The sequence below is a fragment of the Hippocampus bargibanti genome, linkage group LG03, assembly GCF_051943395.1.
Source record: "Hippocampus bargibanti isolate YZ-2025 linkage group LG03, ASM5194339v1, whole genome shotgun sequence".
In the NCBI taxonomy this organism is placed as follows: domain Eukaryota; kingdom Metazoa; phylum Chordata; class Actinopteri; order Syngnathiformes; family Syngnathidae; genus Hippocampus; species Hippocampus bargibanti.
In genome coordinates this window covers 2,577,501-2,591,893 of record NC_142736.1, presented here as the reverse complement: position 1 = coordinate 2,591,893, position 14,393 = coordinate 2,577,501, and the positions used below count along the sequence as shown (strand labels likewise).

At 38.2% G+C, this 14,393-nt stretch overlaps 1 protein-coding gene across 1 annotated transcript in view; it reads left to right on the top strand.

Moving 5' to 3' along the window:
• The window catches only part of cdh8 (cadherin 8), a 213,228-nt gene that overhangs the window by 137,084 nt on the left and 61,751 nt on the right, over positions 1 to 14,393 (top strand). The window contains 1 exon segment of the mRNA XM_088991493.1: positions 3,205 to 3,499. Within this exon segment, the coding sequence (XP_088847619.1) occupies positions 3,205 to 3,499 (295 nt within the window).

Genomic DNA, 14,393 nt, shown 5'->3' with positions numbered 1-14,393 from the left:
TTTATAAAATACGCTCAGTAGAAGTCATTTGAAGTGATTTTACAAATTAGGGACACAACTTGTCTGGAGGTTTTGGTTGTCCTTTAAGACTCCCATCATGAAAGTATGAAAGAATGTACGTATCAATGAATATTTCCCGACAAGAACCTTTTCTTGGTCAAACAGTTTCTTCCTTGTGATCACATTTCCTTGTGAAGTCCTTTGGTGGTGAGCTTCCATGTTTTTTTTTATAAAAGACAGTTCCTTTTTGACTAGGACATCCTTCTTTTGAGGAGATTGCCTGTTGGCCTCCAGAACACTTTCTATTGTGAGGCATTTTATTCCCGTTGAGGGAAGTTGTTGAGATGATCAATTGTTCGTGCCGTTTCGTTTTTGAGTCCTTGAGGCTGTTGTCGATGGCTAGCAAATTTTCCGTTGACAATATATCCTTGTAGGACAATGTCTTTGTTGAGCTGCTCGATTGTTACAATTTTTTTTCAATTGACAGCATTAATTTTTGAGGACGTATCCTTCCTTATTGGGACAATCATTTATGTCTTGGTAGGGACATGTTGACAGGCTATTCCATTCGTTATGTAAGTACGTTCATTGATTGACCGGAGGATACGTTGCATTGTGGGAAAATTTTACCCGGTGACGCGGCACTGTCGCCCCGTGAAACGATGTTTCGGGATACGATCATGCAAGGTGGAACATATTTTATCTCGCGGGTAATATATTGGATTGTCGGAATGGTTCTTCTGGAACGTTGCCATATGGGGGCGGTTCATTCGAAGACCGTAGAGCAGGGGTGTCAAAGTCATTTTTTGCAGCGGGCCACATTGTAGTTATGGTTTCCTCTCGAGGGCCGTTATGAATTTGGGGAAGCCATTAGAATGTTTAAATCCCTTCAAATATTACATATAGAGCACACAGCAAATTAATGAATAACTCGTTTTCAAATTTGAAGTCAAGAATAATGACGTTTATTGTGGTTGACATCCAAAAATATGAAATTTTGGCTCAGATTTTAGCAACCATCATGGAATTTAACAAGTTTGATTTTCTTTCGCGGGCCAAAAAACATGATGTGGCGGGCCGGATTTGGCCCGCGGGCCTTGACTTTGACACCTGTGCCATAGAGGTTAGTGAGTCACGCAGATGCGTTTCAAGCGCTTTTTACTAGCTAAATAAATAACTAAAAGAATATAAATGAATACATAAACAAATAAATAAATCTGATAAAAACAACGTCTTTTTAATTGGCACTTTTTTCATTCAAAAATAAATAGATAGATAAATATAAATAAACCAAATAAATACAAACATAAATAAATAAAAATATAATCGGATAAAAACAACATTTAATTGGCACTTAATTTCTTTTTTCATTCAAAAATAAAGAGATTAATAAATAAAAATAAATAAATGAATAAATAAATGAATGAATGAATAAATACTTCAATACACAAAATCGAATTAAAAAACGTTTCTAAAATTGATACTTTGTTTCTTAATAATCTCCATAAATAAATGAATAAATAAATAAATCTAATAAAAACAACATTTCTAACATTGGCATGCCATTTATTTTTTCATTAATAAATAAATAAAAGAATGAATAAATACATGAGTAAATAAGTAAATAAATAAATGAATAAATACATAAATAAATACTTAAATCTAATCAAATAAAAAACAACTTCTTCTAAAATTGACATGCCATTTATTTTTTCATAAAGAAATAATAAGTAAATAAATAAGTAATTGAGTAAATAAGTACATAAGTATAAAAGTAAATCAGTAAGTCAGTAAGTCAGTAAATACGTAAATACGTAAATACGTAATTTCTCCACTGCGAGACTAATAAAGGCAAATCCAATCCAATACGTAAAAATGGTGGATGATCATCATTGAGTCCAGCTGGCATTGGACCTTGACGTCCCAACACCGCCCGAATTTGTCACCCGCGGCATTTCAAGACGAAGAACGACACCAACTTTGTGGCAATACGCGCTCCCCCCCGCGAGACTCAAGATGTCGGATGCCGCGCCTCAAAGTGCATCAAACAGACGTTTTCCCGACATGCCCGTCACGACGTGTGACGCCTTCTCCGCCCTCGCGTTGCCGGGATTCACGCTAGCGCGACATCCATGGGAGGCGCACAAGTCAGAGCTCCCGTTTGCCCTGACTTCCAATGCAATAATTCGTCTGACGGCTTACGTACTTTTCGCGTGAGGAAACGGGGCCATGCTTGAGGTGCTTGACGGGTTGGGAAGTGAGGGTGTGGTTGGTGGTGGAGGTGGGCGGGGATCTTTTTACAATAATAATTGTTGGATTATTTTTATCGTTCGCCCTTGGTTCATTGCTTCGACGGGTGTAGATGGAGATCGATGGTTAAATCATCAGGGAGCCAGGTCTTGAACAGAAAGTTGATTTAATTGGGAGAGCGCGAGGCATCGCGGTGTCGGCCGCGCGGAGGGAGCATGGAGAGAGAGAGACGAACGGGCTGCAGGAGTATTTATGCGGCGCATAGTAATGACGCGACAGGATGTGATGTAATGAAAATGCGACATCGTGTAAAGGAAGGCAGGATATGACGTATGGGGAAGTTCAAAATGTAAACAAAGACTACGGAGCGATGTTTAGAGATGATTGTATGGCGAATTACCCCAACAATAATAATACAGTAAAGTCTCGTTATATCGATATTCAAGGGAGTCCGAAAAAATATCGATATAACCGGGACTATCGATATATCCGACACTGTTTGCATGTAATTTTCTCCGTGCGTGCATAGAAATAGTATCGCTATAACCGGGACTATCGATATATCCGATATCGATATAACGAGACTTTACTGTAATACATTTCATTTAAAAGCGTCTTTCAAGACTCTCAAGGTCACTTTACAGTCACAGGATCAGTTTTTTTTATGTGGGTGAGCTGCGGCAGCCACACACGCCGGCGTTCACTCAACCCAGAATAACTCAAATAAATAGGAAGTTAGCGAATAGATAACTACCAGCTAGCTAGATAGATAGATAGATAGATAGATAGATAGAAATGAATCTCATGTTTGTGTTTGAAGACCGTTTAGTCATTTTTTTTTTCTGTTGCTTCGCTGTTTGCAATCCAAAATACGTAACTACGCGTTCGAATCAACTTTCTACGTCTCGATTTAACTTGCTCATCTTTCAACGACCATTATCCTCTCTCCTCCAGCTCCACACAGATTTGGACGTCGGCGGCAAGCGAATCAAGTACGTCCTGGCTGGCGAAGGTGCCGGCACTATCTTCGCCATCAACGAGCTAACGGGCGACATCCACGCCATGAAGAGGTTGGACCGCGAGGAAAAAGCCGAGTACACGCTCACGGCCCAGGTCATTAACGCCGACACGGACGAGCCGCTGGAACCGCCGTCCGAATTCATCATCAAAGTCCAAGACATCAACGACAATCCGCCGCAGTTCATCGAGGGTCCTTATCGGGCGGCCGTGGTTGAGATGTCGGCGGTCGGTGAGTCGCCAAAATGCAGCCTAATGTGCGTGCGGTCGCGGCATCAAAATAATGAGCGCTGGATGGCGATTATTTTGTTCAGATAACTGGGGCGAGTAATTATTAAACGAGGACAAAATATATGAATATAACAAGGCTTCGGGTGCCTTTCTAATGTGGTTGTGGGGCTTTTATTATACATAAATTCACTTCTTTTGCATTATTTTAATGGAACATATTATCCTGTGCAAAAACTCACCTAATCGCAGTCCGTGCCGAATGCGACAATGGTGCCATAGAAATGAAGATGAGAAGGTTTCTTCAGCCGTCATCTGTACTTCTTTGAACGTGTCGGACGTTTCGCTTCTTATCCAAAATGCTTCTTCAGCAAAAACTGAAGTAAAACAAAGTAATGTAGTTTATTCAATAAATTGTAAGAATGAAAATTGTAAAGAGCAGTACATTAGGGAGACTAAACAAATTCTCAAAAAAGTACTTTATCAACATCGCAGGGATGATACTAGTGGGCCTCAATCGGCAGTACATATCCACTTATAAGCTAGCAACCACTCATGTGACGACAACGAGGTTGACATCTTAGCAAAAGAACATAGATGGTTTGAAAGGGGAGTAAAAGAAACCATTTTCATAAAACAGCAAAACTCTTCACTAAATCGCCATGGTGGGTTGAGGTTGAATTTGGAATCGTTCGTACAACAGCCTGCTTAGGCAACATAGGATTAGGAATACTGATGAGGTGATACCGGAGGAAGTGGGGCAATCAGGCCAGTCGTTAGTCAGAACAATAGGAACAATCAGTGGAGCCGCAGGGATTAGTCCTCTGCTCCCTCCAACCTGAGAGCAGGGACCTATCATAGCAGTGTCCGGCACCTATATATATATATATATATATATACCTGTGATGATTGCGACAAAGAAGGCGCATTGCTAAAAATATTTAGGTATGAGCGGTACACGCGCCCCTTTTCCATATCGTCATTTACGCTAACAGCAATGACGGATGCTAATTGCCACAAGCTAACATTCTCGGAGGGCCGCAAGCCGGGCACGCCATCCTCCACTCACTCAATGCTAATATATTCATAGATTCATGTTGTCATTGGCGCTCATGCATTCAAAGGGGCACGTTGCCGTGATCACACAATTCCAATGCAAGTATGAGAGTGGCAAAGGCCGCCGCCACTGTCTCAGTCTGCTGCTTCACGGACCCCCGAGCGGCAGGGGGTCTCCTTCAGAAGGAGATCTGAGTGTGGTTATACAGCTTTGACACCGGATGACTTGAGCGAGGACACGCAAGTGTCACGTTTCCTTGTGGTACGCTGCATTCTCAAAAACCCTGAACAGCGGGCTTTCCTGAACCATGCATAGGAAAAAAATGGCTGGTTTTAAAAAGAGGTGTTTTTTATTTTATTTATTTACTTATTTTTTTATTTACTTATTTATTTATTTACTTATTTACTTATGTATGTATGTACTTATTTACGTATTCACTTATTTAACTAATTATCTATTTACCTATTTACCTATTTACCTATTTACCTATTTACCAATTTACCTATTCACCTATTCACCTATTTACCTATTTACTTATTTACTCATTTACTTATTTACTATTTTAAAAAATGGCTAGTTTTAAAAGAAGAGTTTTTTTATTTGTTTACTTATTTATTTAGTTACTTATTTACTTATTTATCTATGTATTTACTTATTTACCTATTTACTTATTTAACTAATTATCTATTTACCTTCTTACCTATTTACCTATTTACCTATTTACCTATTTACCTATTCACCTATTTACCTATTTACTTATTTACTCATTTACTTATTTACTATTTTTAAAAAAATGGCTAATTTTAAAAGAAGAGTTTTTTTTATTTATTTACTTATTTATTTAGTTACTTATTTACTTATTTATCTATGTATTTACTTATTTACCTATTTACTTATTTACTTATTTAACTAATTATCTATTTACCTTCTTACCTATTTACCTATTTACCTATTCACCTATTTACCTATTTACTTATTTACTCATTTACTTATTTACTATTTTAAAAAATGGCTAGTTTTAAAAAGAAGAGTTTTTTTATTTATTTACTTATTTATTTAGTTACTTATTTACTTATTTATCTATGTATTTACTTATTTACCTATTTACTTATTTAACTAATTAACTATTTACCTTTTTACCTATTTACTTATTTACCTAATTACATATTCACCTATTTACCTACTTACTTATTTACTATTCTAAAAAATGGCTAGTTTTAAAAAGAAGAGTTTAAAAAAATACTTATTTATTTATTTACTTATTTATCTATGTATTTACTTAATTATTTACTTATTTACTTATTTAGTCGTTTACTTATTTACTTATTTAAAAAATGGCTTGTTTTAAAAAGACTTTTTGTGGGTCCATTCATTGACCAAATTTCATGTTGAAAGCTCAAAATATGCTTGGTGGTGCCATCAAGGAAAGTTTTGAATTGCCAAAAACCCGCAAGTTTGCTCTTTTCAAACTTCATATTTATTTTTGTTGTTCTTTTTTTTGGGTGAATTTATTCACCAAATTTCGTATTGCATAGTGACACTAGCTGACTTCAACACAAATTCCGGTAAGTACAGAGAAAGCCCTCCAAATAGCTAATTAACGTGTATTTAAATGCATAATGTCGCCTATTCATTAACCAAAACCAACATGGCTGCCGCCAACCTCAAAGGCATTTTCTTCCCCCTTCCTTACTTTCGCCCTCGACTCGAGTCTATTGTTGCGCGCCAATTAAAATGGCCGCCGTGGCGGTCAGGGAGGGTGGAAAATGAAAGTCAGAGAAAAGTCACACGTCTTATCCGAGCGGGCCTTTTAGAAGGAAGAACAAAAGGTCTTCCTCCTTCATTTCCCATTAACCCTCGTGCTCCTCGGCGTACAGGAAACATGGCCGCCTCGCCGGCCCCGTGTCACATATCTCATCCGGCGCCGGGGATGAGCACTTCTTGTGTAGTTGGATTGGGGTGTGGGGGGAGGGGGGTGAAATTTGATGAGAAACTCAACTGGAAGTAACTAGAATAGATAGAAAGCTAGCTAATATATAGCTAATAGCTAGCCAGATAGATAGCGAGCCAGATAGATAGCCAATAGCTAGCTAGACAGCTAATATATAACCAGCCCAGACAGATAGATAGCAAATAGATAGCGAGCTCGGTAGCCAGCTCGATAGCAAATAGCCAGCCAGGTAGCTAGCTAGATAGCAAATAGCTAGCCAGCTAGCTAGATAGCTAGCCAGCTATATACACAGCTGGATAGCCAGATAATAATAATAATAATCAACTCCAGACCCATATGTGAAATGTAAATTTCTCCACTGCGAGACAAATAATAATAATAATAATAATAATAATAATAATACATTTCATTTATCAGCGCCTTTCAAAACTATGAAGGTCATTTTACAGTCACGTGATACGCTTTTCTGTGGGTGAGCAGCGGCAGGCACACGCGCCAGCGGTCACTCAGCCCGGAAATAACTCAAATAGAAAGAAAGCTAGCTAGCTAGCTAATAGATAGCTATCAAGCTAGCTAGCTAGATATATACTGTATATAATAGATCATTAATAGATAGCTAATAGATAGCTATCGAGTTTGCGAGCTAGCTAGATAGCTATATAGCTAACAGATACCTAAACGATGCAAAATTGAACAAAAACTTCCCAAAGAAGAATAATAATAATACTATATTTCATTTATAAGCGCCTTTCAAAACTCTCAAGGTCACTTTACAGTCACAGATCAGTTTGTCTGTGGGTGAGCAGCGGCAGCCACACACGCCACTCAAATAGATAGGAAACTAGCTATCTAGCTAATAGATAGCTAATAGATAGCTAGCCAGCCAACCAGAACGACATACAGATATCCAGCTACATAGATGGCTAGCTACAAGCATTCCAGCTAGATAGATATATCGCTAATAGCTAGCTAGCTAGGTAGCCAGCCAGTAAAAAAGTCAGTAAAAAGTGGTAAAAAGTTCCGCTTGCGTTGAAGGGTTTGTCAGCATGCTAGTTGATACGCGTAATGGCCGCCGCCGCCGCCCTCGCCACACTGATGAGGTCTATTGTAGAAACCGACAGGCTCTGTGGCGTCATCATGGACGTATGAGAGGCAGCCATTTTTATTTCTTTATTTCTTTCTATATTTATTTTGTACATTCAGATTAGATGTCTGATTGTTCGAGGCGGGCTGCCTGGCGCGAGGCGGGTGAACGCGACGTCGCCCGAGATGGCGGCGGCATCTCGTTAGCGGGTCCCGCGCCATAATTACATTCTCATGCCGCTCGGCATGGAGACGGCGAAGAGATGAGCTCGACTTCATCAGCAGCCACTTTACTCGCTTGCCATTTTTTTTTCCTGTGGACTTTATTAGGCACTCTATGGCCTTTTTGCGATGATGGGGGTTGGGGGAGGGGGGTTTAGCGTGGAAGTCGTCATAAACGTCCGCCTGATAAAACAAAAAATATTTATTTTTTGGGGGGGGGGTTATGATTTCTGGACGCCATTTTGTGTCAAATGTTCTTATCCCGTGACTGTACAGTTTCCGAGAGAGTTTTGAAAGGCGCTTAGGAATAAAATGTATTACAGTAAAGTCTCGTTATATCGATATTCAAGGGAGTCCGAAAAAATATCGATATAACCGGGACTATCGATATATCCGACCCTGTTTGCATGTAATTTTCTCCGTGCGTGCATAGAAATAGTATCGATATAACCGGGACTATCGATATATCCGATATCGATATAACGAGACTTTACTGTATTATTATTAATATTATTGCCGGGATAGATGGAGGACATTGATTCGCTGTGGCGACCCCTGAAGGGAAAAGCCGAAAGGAAAAGAAGAAGATTATTATTATTATTATTATTATTATTATTATTATTGTTATTATTATTGTTATCGTTATCATTCTTTTTGTTCTTGTTGATCTTGTTGTTCTTCTTCTTCTTATTCTTATTCTTATTATTATTATCGCTATCGCTATCGTTATCGTTATCGTTAGCATTCTTGTTGATCTTCTTGTTCTTGTTGTTCTTGTTCTTGTTCTTCTTGTTATTATTGTTTTATTGTATTATTGTTATTATTATCATTCTTTTTATTATTATTATTATTATTATTATTATTATTATTATTATTATTATTATTATTATTATCCACCAAAACCGGGATAGATGGAGGACATTGATTCGCTGTGGTGACCCCTGAGGGGAAAAGCCGAAAGGAAAAGATTATTATTATTATTATTATTATTATTATTATTATTATTATTATTATTATTATTATTGTCGTTATCGTTCTTGTTGTTCTTGTTCTTGTTCTTCTTCTTCTTATTATTATTATTATTCTTCTTGTTATTATTATTATTATTATTATTATTATTATTATTATTATTATTGTTATCGTTCTTCTTGTTGTTCTTGTTCTTCTAGTTATTGTTGTTATTATTATTTATATTATTTATTATTATTATTATTATTACAGTAAAGTCTCGTCATATCGATATCGGATATATCGATAGTCCCGGTTATATCGATATTTTTTCGGACTCCCTTGAATATCGATATAACGAGACTTTACTGTATTATTATTATTATTATTATTATTATTATTATTATTATTATTATTATTATCGTTATCGTTCTTCTTGTTGTTCTTGTTCTTCTTCTTTTGTTTTTCTTCTTGTTCTTCTTCTTCTTTTTGAGAGAGCTAGAAAGAGAAAATGAAAGACAAAGAAAAGGAGAGAATGAGAAAAAGAGAGAGACAAATAGAGAGAGAGAGGTAGAAAAGCCTTTCAAGCAAACAACGGAGCTTTCCCAAATGTTTAATTAATCAACCGTGACAAAAGGGAACAACAGTCAACAAAAAGATGCCGATTTCCATTTCTTATGCATTCGTCCCAAATGGAAAGCGTCGAAGTTGTGTCAAGTACGACTTTGCCTCCCCCCCCCACCCAAAAAAAAAAAAAAAAACGCCTCAGAGAGCGATACACACGATCACTTTACCGATGTTTTGTGTTTACACACAGAGACTCTTTGCTGGCTCTTTTGTTCCTCGTCGTCTCCGTCGATGCGGAAAACGACAAACTGCAGATGGGAACAAGCTTTTTGTTCCACAACTGCCCTCAGCCACCGTGTCGGGTTTTTTTTTTTGGGGGGGGGGGGGAATTGGGAATTATTTCACTGAGCGCATGAAAACCCCCCCCCCAAAAAAAAAAAATATATATTAAAATCATATTTGATGTGTCCTAAAGCTTTAAAATAAATATATATACAGTGATATCCTGGCTTACGAACTTAATTGGTTCCGAGACAGAGTGTGTAAGGCGAAAAGTGTGTATCCCAAAAATTAATTTCCCATAGGAAACCATTAAAATGAGAATAATGCATTCCCAGGTCCCCATAATATATAATTTTCTACTTTCTAATTTTATGAGCCTTAAAACTACACAAAATATACTTTATTTATCTACAATAAACTGTACGTATAATAAAGTCGTTTTATTTACCTTTGTGATGGTCGTTGATGGCTTGATAGAATGGAGTGGCCGCTTTCATCAGCATTAGATGAGGAACGCAACCTTCTTCTTGTAGGTGCTTTCTCTGCCATAATTTTATCTAGTTCATCATCAATTGTGTTCTGTTTATCTGGGTTGACAGCTTTTTGCATCAAGTGTACAGATGGCTTGTGCGGGTTGTTTGTGGACTCCACAAACATCAGGACCACAATGTGGAGCCTGATTGATGGGATATTTTAACCTTGCAGTCTACACTCTGCCTTTGAACTATCAAAGTTGAAAATCTCTCACTGTCGTCTACCTGTCACTTTAAGTTAAGTTTAAACCTCCTCCTCTCACCGCTACGTTCTTGAACGGGCTTGTTCGCGAATGACACATCATTCATTGAGGCAGCTCTGTGTGTATCCCGAAAAAAGTTTGTATGCCAAGGTAAATGTAACATTCGTAAACCAAAAACTTCATAAGCCAAGGGGTTCGTAAACCGAGGTATCACTGTATACCCCACCCGACCATTTTTGATTGTCATTTTTGATTGAACGCATTTTTTTTCCTCTCATATTTGTCACTTCTTTTGTTTCCCTCCTATTTCTGTGTTTCTTTTATCATCATCATTCTTTGGGGAAATAGTTTGGAGCATGATTGCGTTGGCTCTCATTCCATTGCACAAGTGTCCCTAATGGTTTTGCCCTGTGCCGCAACCTCGTCATAATCCAAATAATATCGAGACAAGCGTTGATTTTTCTCTCAAGACAATGCTAACCAGAGAAATTGCTGCATTGTTGTTGTTTTTTTGGGGTTGGCGTGCTAGGGTCTCGGCCTGAATAAAGAGTGAAAGTCGCGCTAATGTGTTGTGAGTTAAAAAAAAAAAAAATAATAATAATCCATTTCATTTGGAAGCGCTCATGGTCACTTTCCAGTCACAGGATATGTTTTTCTGTGGGTGAACAGCGGCCGCTACACACGCCAGGGTTCACTCAACCCGGAAGTAACTCAAATAGATAGAAAGCTAGCTCATATCTAGCTAATAGCTAGCCAGATAAATAGCGAGCCAGATAGATGGCCAATAGCTACCTAGACAGCTAATATATAACCAGCCCAGACAGATAGATAGCTAGCTAGGTAGCCAGCTAGATAGCAAATAGCCAGACAGGTAGCTAGCTAGATAGCAAATAGCTAGCCAACTAGCTAAATAGCTAGTCAGCTATATAGACAGCTGGGTAGCAAGATAATAATAATAATAATGATCAACTCCAGACCCATATGTGAAATGTAAATTTCTCCACTGCGAGACAAATAATAATAATAATAATACAGTAAAGTCTCGTTATATCGATATTGGATATATCGATAGTCCCGGTTATATCGATATTTTTTCGGACTCCCTTGAATATCGATATAACGAGACTTTACTGTAATAATAATAATAATAATATATAACTGCTAATATATAACCTGCCCAGACAGATAGCTGCCCAGTTTACGAGCGTATTTTGTGGCAGTTTTGGGACACTTTAAGTCATTTTTATTGGTATTTTGCAATTGACTACAAATATCAGTGTGCGTGTTTTGGGTATTTTAGATGCTATAAAACGTTTTCCTGGTGTCAGTTAGGAAACAAAAAAAATGGTGTCGGTTCTTCTTTAAGACAACCGACACCTTATCGCGCTTTATTCGCGATATTGAGGTATCTGGGCTCCATTAGTCAACCTGTCTTTAGTCCGTTAAAAAATGACATAAGGGATGGCCCTCAGGTGTGTCATTATGATGGCGGTTAATAAACGGCCTGCAACGGCCAGATGGGTTGTGGGTGGGGCTGCCACTCCATCACCTGTAAACGCCGGAACGTTGCCAAAAAAAAATGTGTCCGTCGCAGTTGAGCAATAGATTACCTGGAGAGCTGATTTGCATTTTCAGACTTGTTACGGAAAACCTGGCAGGGGGGGTCGCAGAGTGGGGAGGTGGGACAATGCGCGGCGGCGTAATGATGATTTTGATTATGTTCTGGCTTGTCACCACGCAAACGAGCACATTTCATCACAAGGTGGTGAAATTAGCGCCCGTGTCAGAATTTACGCTTGCAAATACAAATCTGGCAACAAGTTGCGTCGTTTCGTTATGAAACGTGAGCTGAAGTCATAGAAATTACAAAATAAAAAAAAATAAAAAATAGCACTTTGCTTCAATTTAATAATAATAATAATAATAATAATAATAATAATAATAATAATATATATTTATTTAATATTTCATTTTAAGCGCTCTTTCAAAGCTCTCAAAGACACTTTACAGTCACAGACAAGCACAGGTACTATATTATAGTACCTATCTATTAGCTGGCTGCCTATCAAGTTAGCTATCTGCCTAACTATCTATTAGCTATGTATTAGCTAGCTAGCTTTCTGTCTATTTGAGTTATTTCCGGGTTGAGTGAACGCTGGTTTGTGTGGCTGCCGCTGCTCACACACAATAAAACGTAAAGTGACCTTGAGCGTTTTGAAAGGCGCTTATAAATGAAATGAATAATAATAATAATAATAATAATAATAATAATAATAATAATAATAATAATACATTTCATTTTTAAGCACCTTTCAAAACTTTCAAGGTCACTTTACAGGCACAGGATAAGTTTTTCTGTGGGTGAGCGGCGGAAGCCACATTCATATTATTATGATTATTGTGATTATTATTATTATTATTATTATTATTATTATTATTATTATTATTATTATTATTATTATTATTATGTTTTCTGACATTTTAGCCCTGGAATCCCCCACGCCGTCTCCCTTTATTTGGTCTCTTGTCATTGTTGCCGCATTCAAATAGGCAATGTTGCTTTTCTATCTATTAGCTATGTATTAGCTAGTTAGCTTTCTATCTATTTGAGTTATTTCCGGATTGAGTGAACGCTGGCGTGTGTGGCTTCCGCTGCTCACCCACAGAAAAACCTGTGACTGTAAAGTGACCTTGAGAGTTTTGAAAAGCCCTTATAAATGAAATATTATTATTATTATTATTATTATTATTATTATTATTGTTTTTGTTGTTGTTAAGAATGTTTCTTTGAGACTTTTAGATACGGAGGGAGCAAAATTATGATTGCAGTGCACTCGATGACATGTCTTATCACTGTGGCTAATGTTTGCTGACGTTTTATGCCTGGAACCCCCCCTCACGCCACCCTTTATTTCACAGGTGTCAAAGTCAAGGCCCGCGGGCCAAATCCGGCCCGCCACATCCTTTTTTTCGGCCCGCGAAAGCAAATCAAACTTGTTAAATTCCACGATGATTGCTAAAATCTGAGCCAAAATGTCATATTTTTGGATGTCAACCACAATAAAAGTCATTATTTTTGACTTCAGATTTGAAAACGAGTTATTCATTAATTTGCTGTGTGCTCTATATGTAATATTTGACGGGATTTAAACATTCTAATGGGTTCCCCAAATTCATAACGGCCCTCGAGAGGAAACCATAACTACAATGTGGCCCGCGGCAAAAAAATGACTTTGACACCCCTGCTTTATTTGGTCTTTTCAGAGCCGTAAATCCGCCTCGATATCAGAACCGGGGTGTTGTTTTGACCAATGCCTGACGCAAACGCATTGTGTTCACCTCTCGCTATCTATTTATCTTTTGAATCCATAGAAAGAGAGAGCAGCCATTTAAAAAAAAGGGGCCATTTCACGCTCTACTTGGTCCAGATATGCGTTTGGAGAAGAAGAAAAAAAAAATCATCTTACCATGCAGGAAGTTATGATCATATCTCAGGAAGTCGGGGATTATTAAATGCAAATGATTTATAATGAGAATCTCGGCAGTGTTTCCGGGTCACACGCATCAAGTTATAAAAAGCAAGCGCGACCATCGTTCGCGCAACGTTTGGTGCGGTAGCTTGGCAGATGTCGTCGGTGGCAGGAGACCCCTGGCCCTTAAACACAGCGGGCAGCTGGGCAGGGGGAACATCTGACCAGCCGGCGGGGTGGAGCCATGGCTGGCATCGCTAGGGTTTAGAGGCTTCGATGCGGGCCAAGAACTTGGACTTGCTTGGTGGCCTTTTGTGCGGGAGCGTCTGTAGCGAAGCAACTCGGCCAGGCCTCAGAGGTTTAGCCGGAAATAACCCGCCATTTGTACTCGCCGGTAGATATGGTTTGAGAGCCGAGAAGCGCTAGTTTATTTTGAGTACAGTTATTAGCTTATTGATGAAAAGGTTTCTTCAGCCGTCATCTGTACTTCTTTGAAGGTGTCGGACGTTTCGTTTCTTATCCAAGAAACTTCGTCAGCAAACTAAAGTCTTACTGGTACTTTAGGCTATATATATGTATATA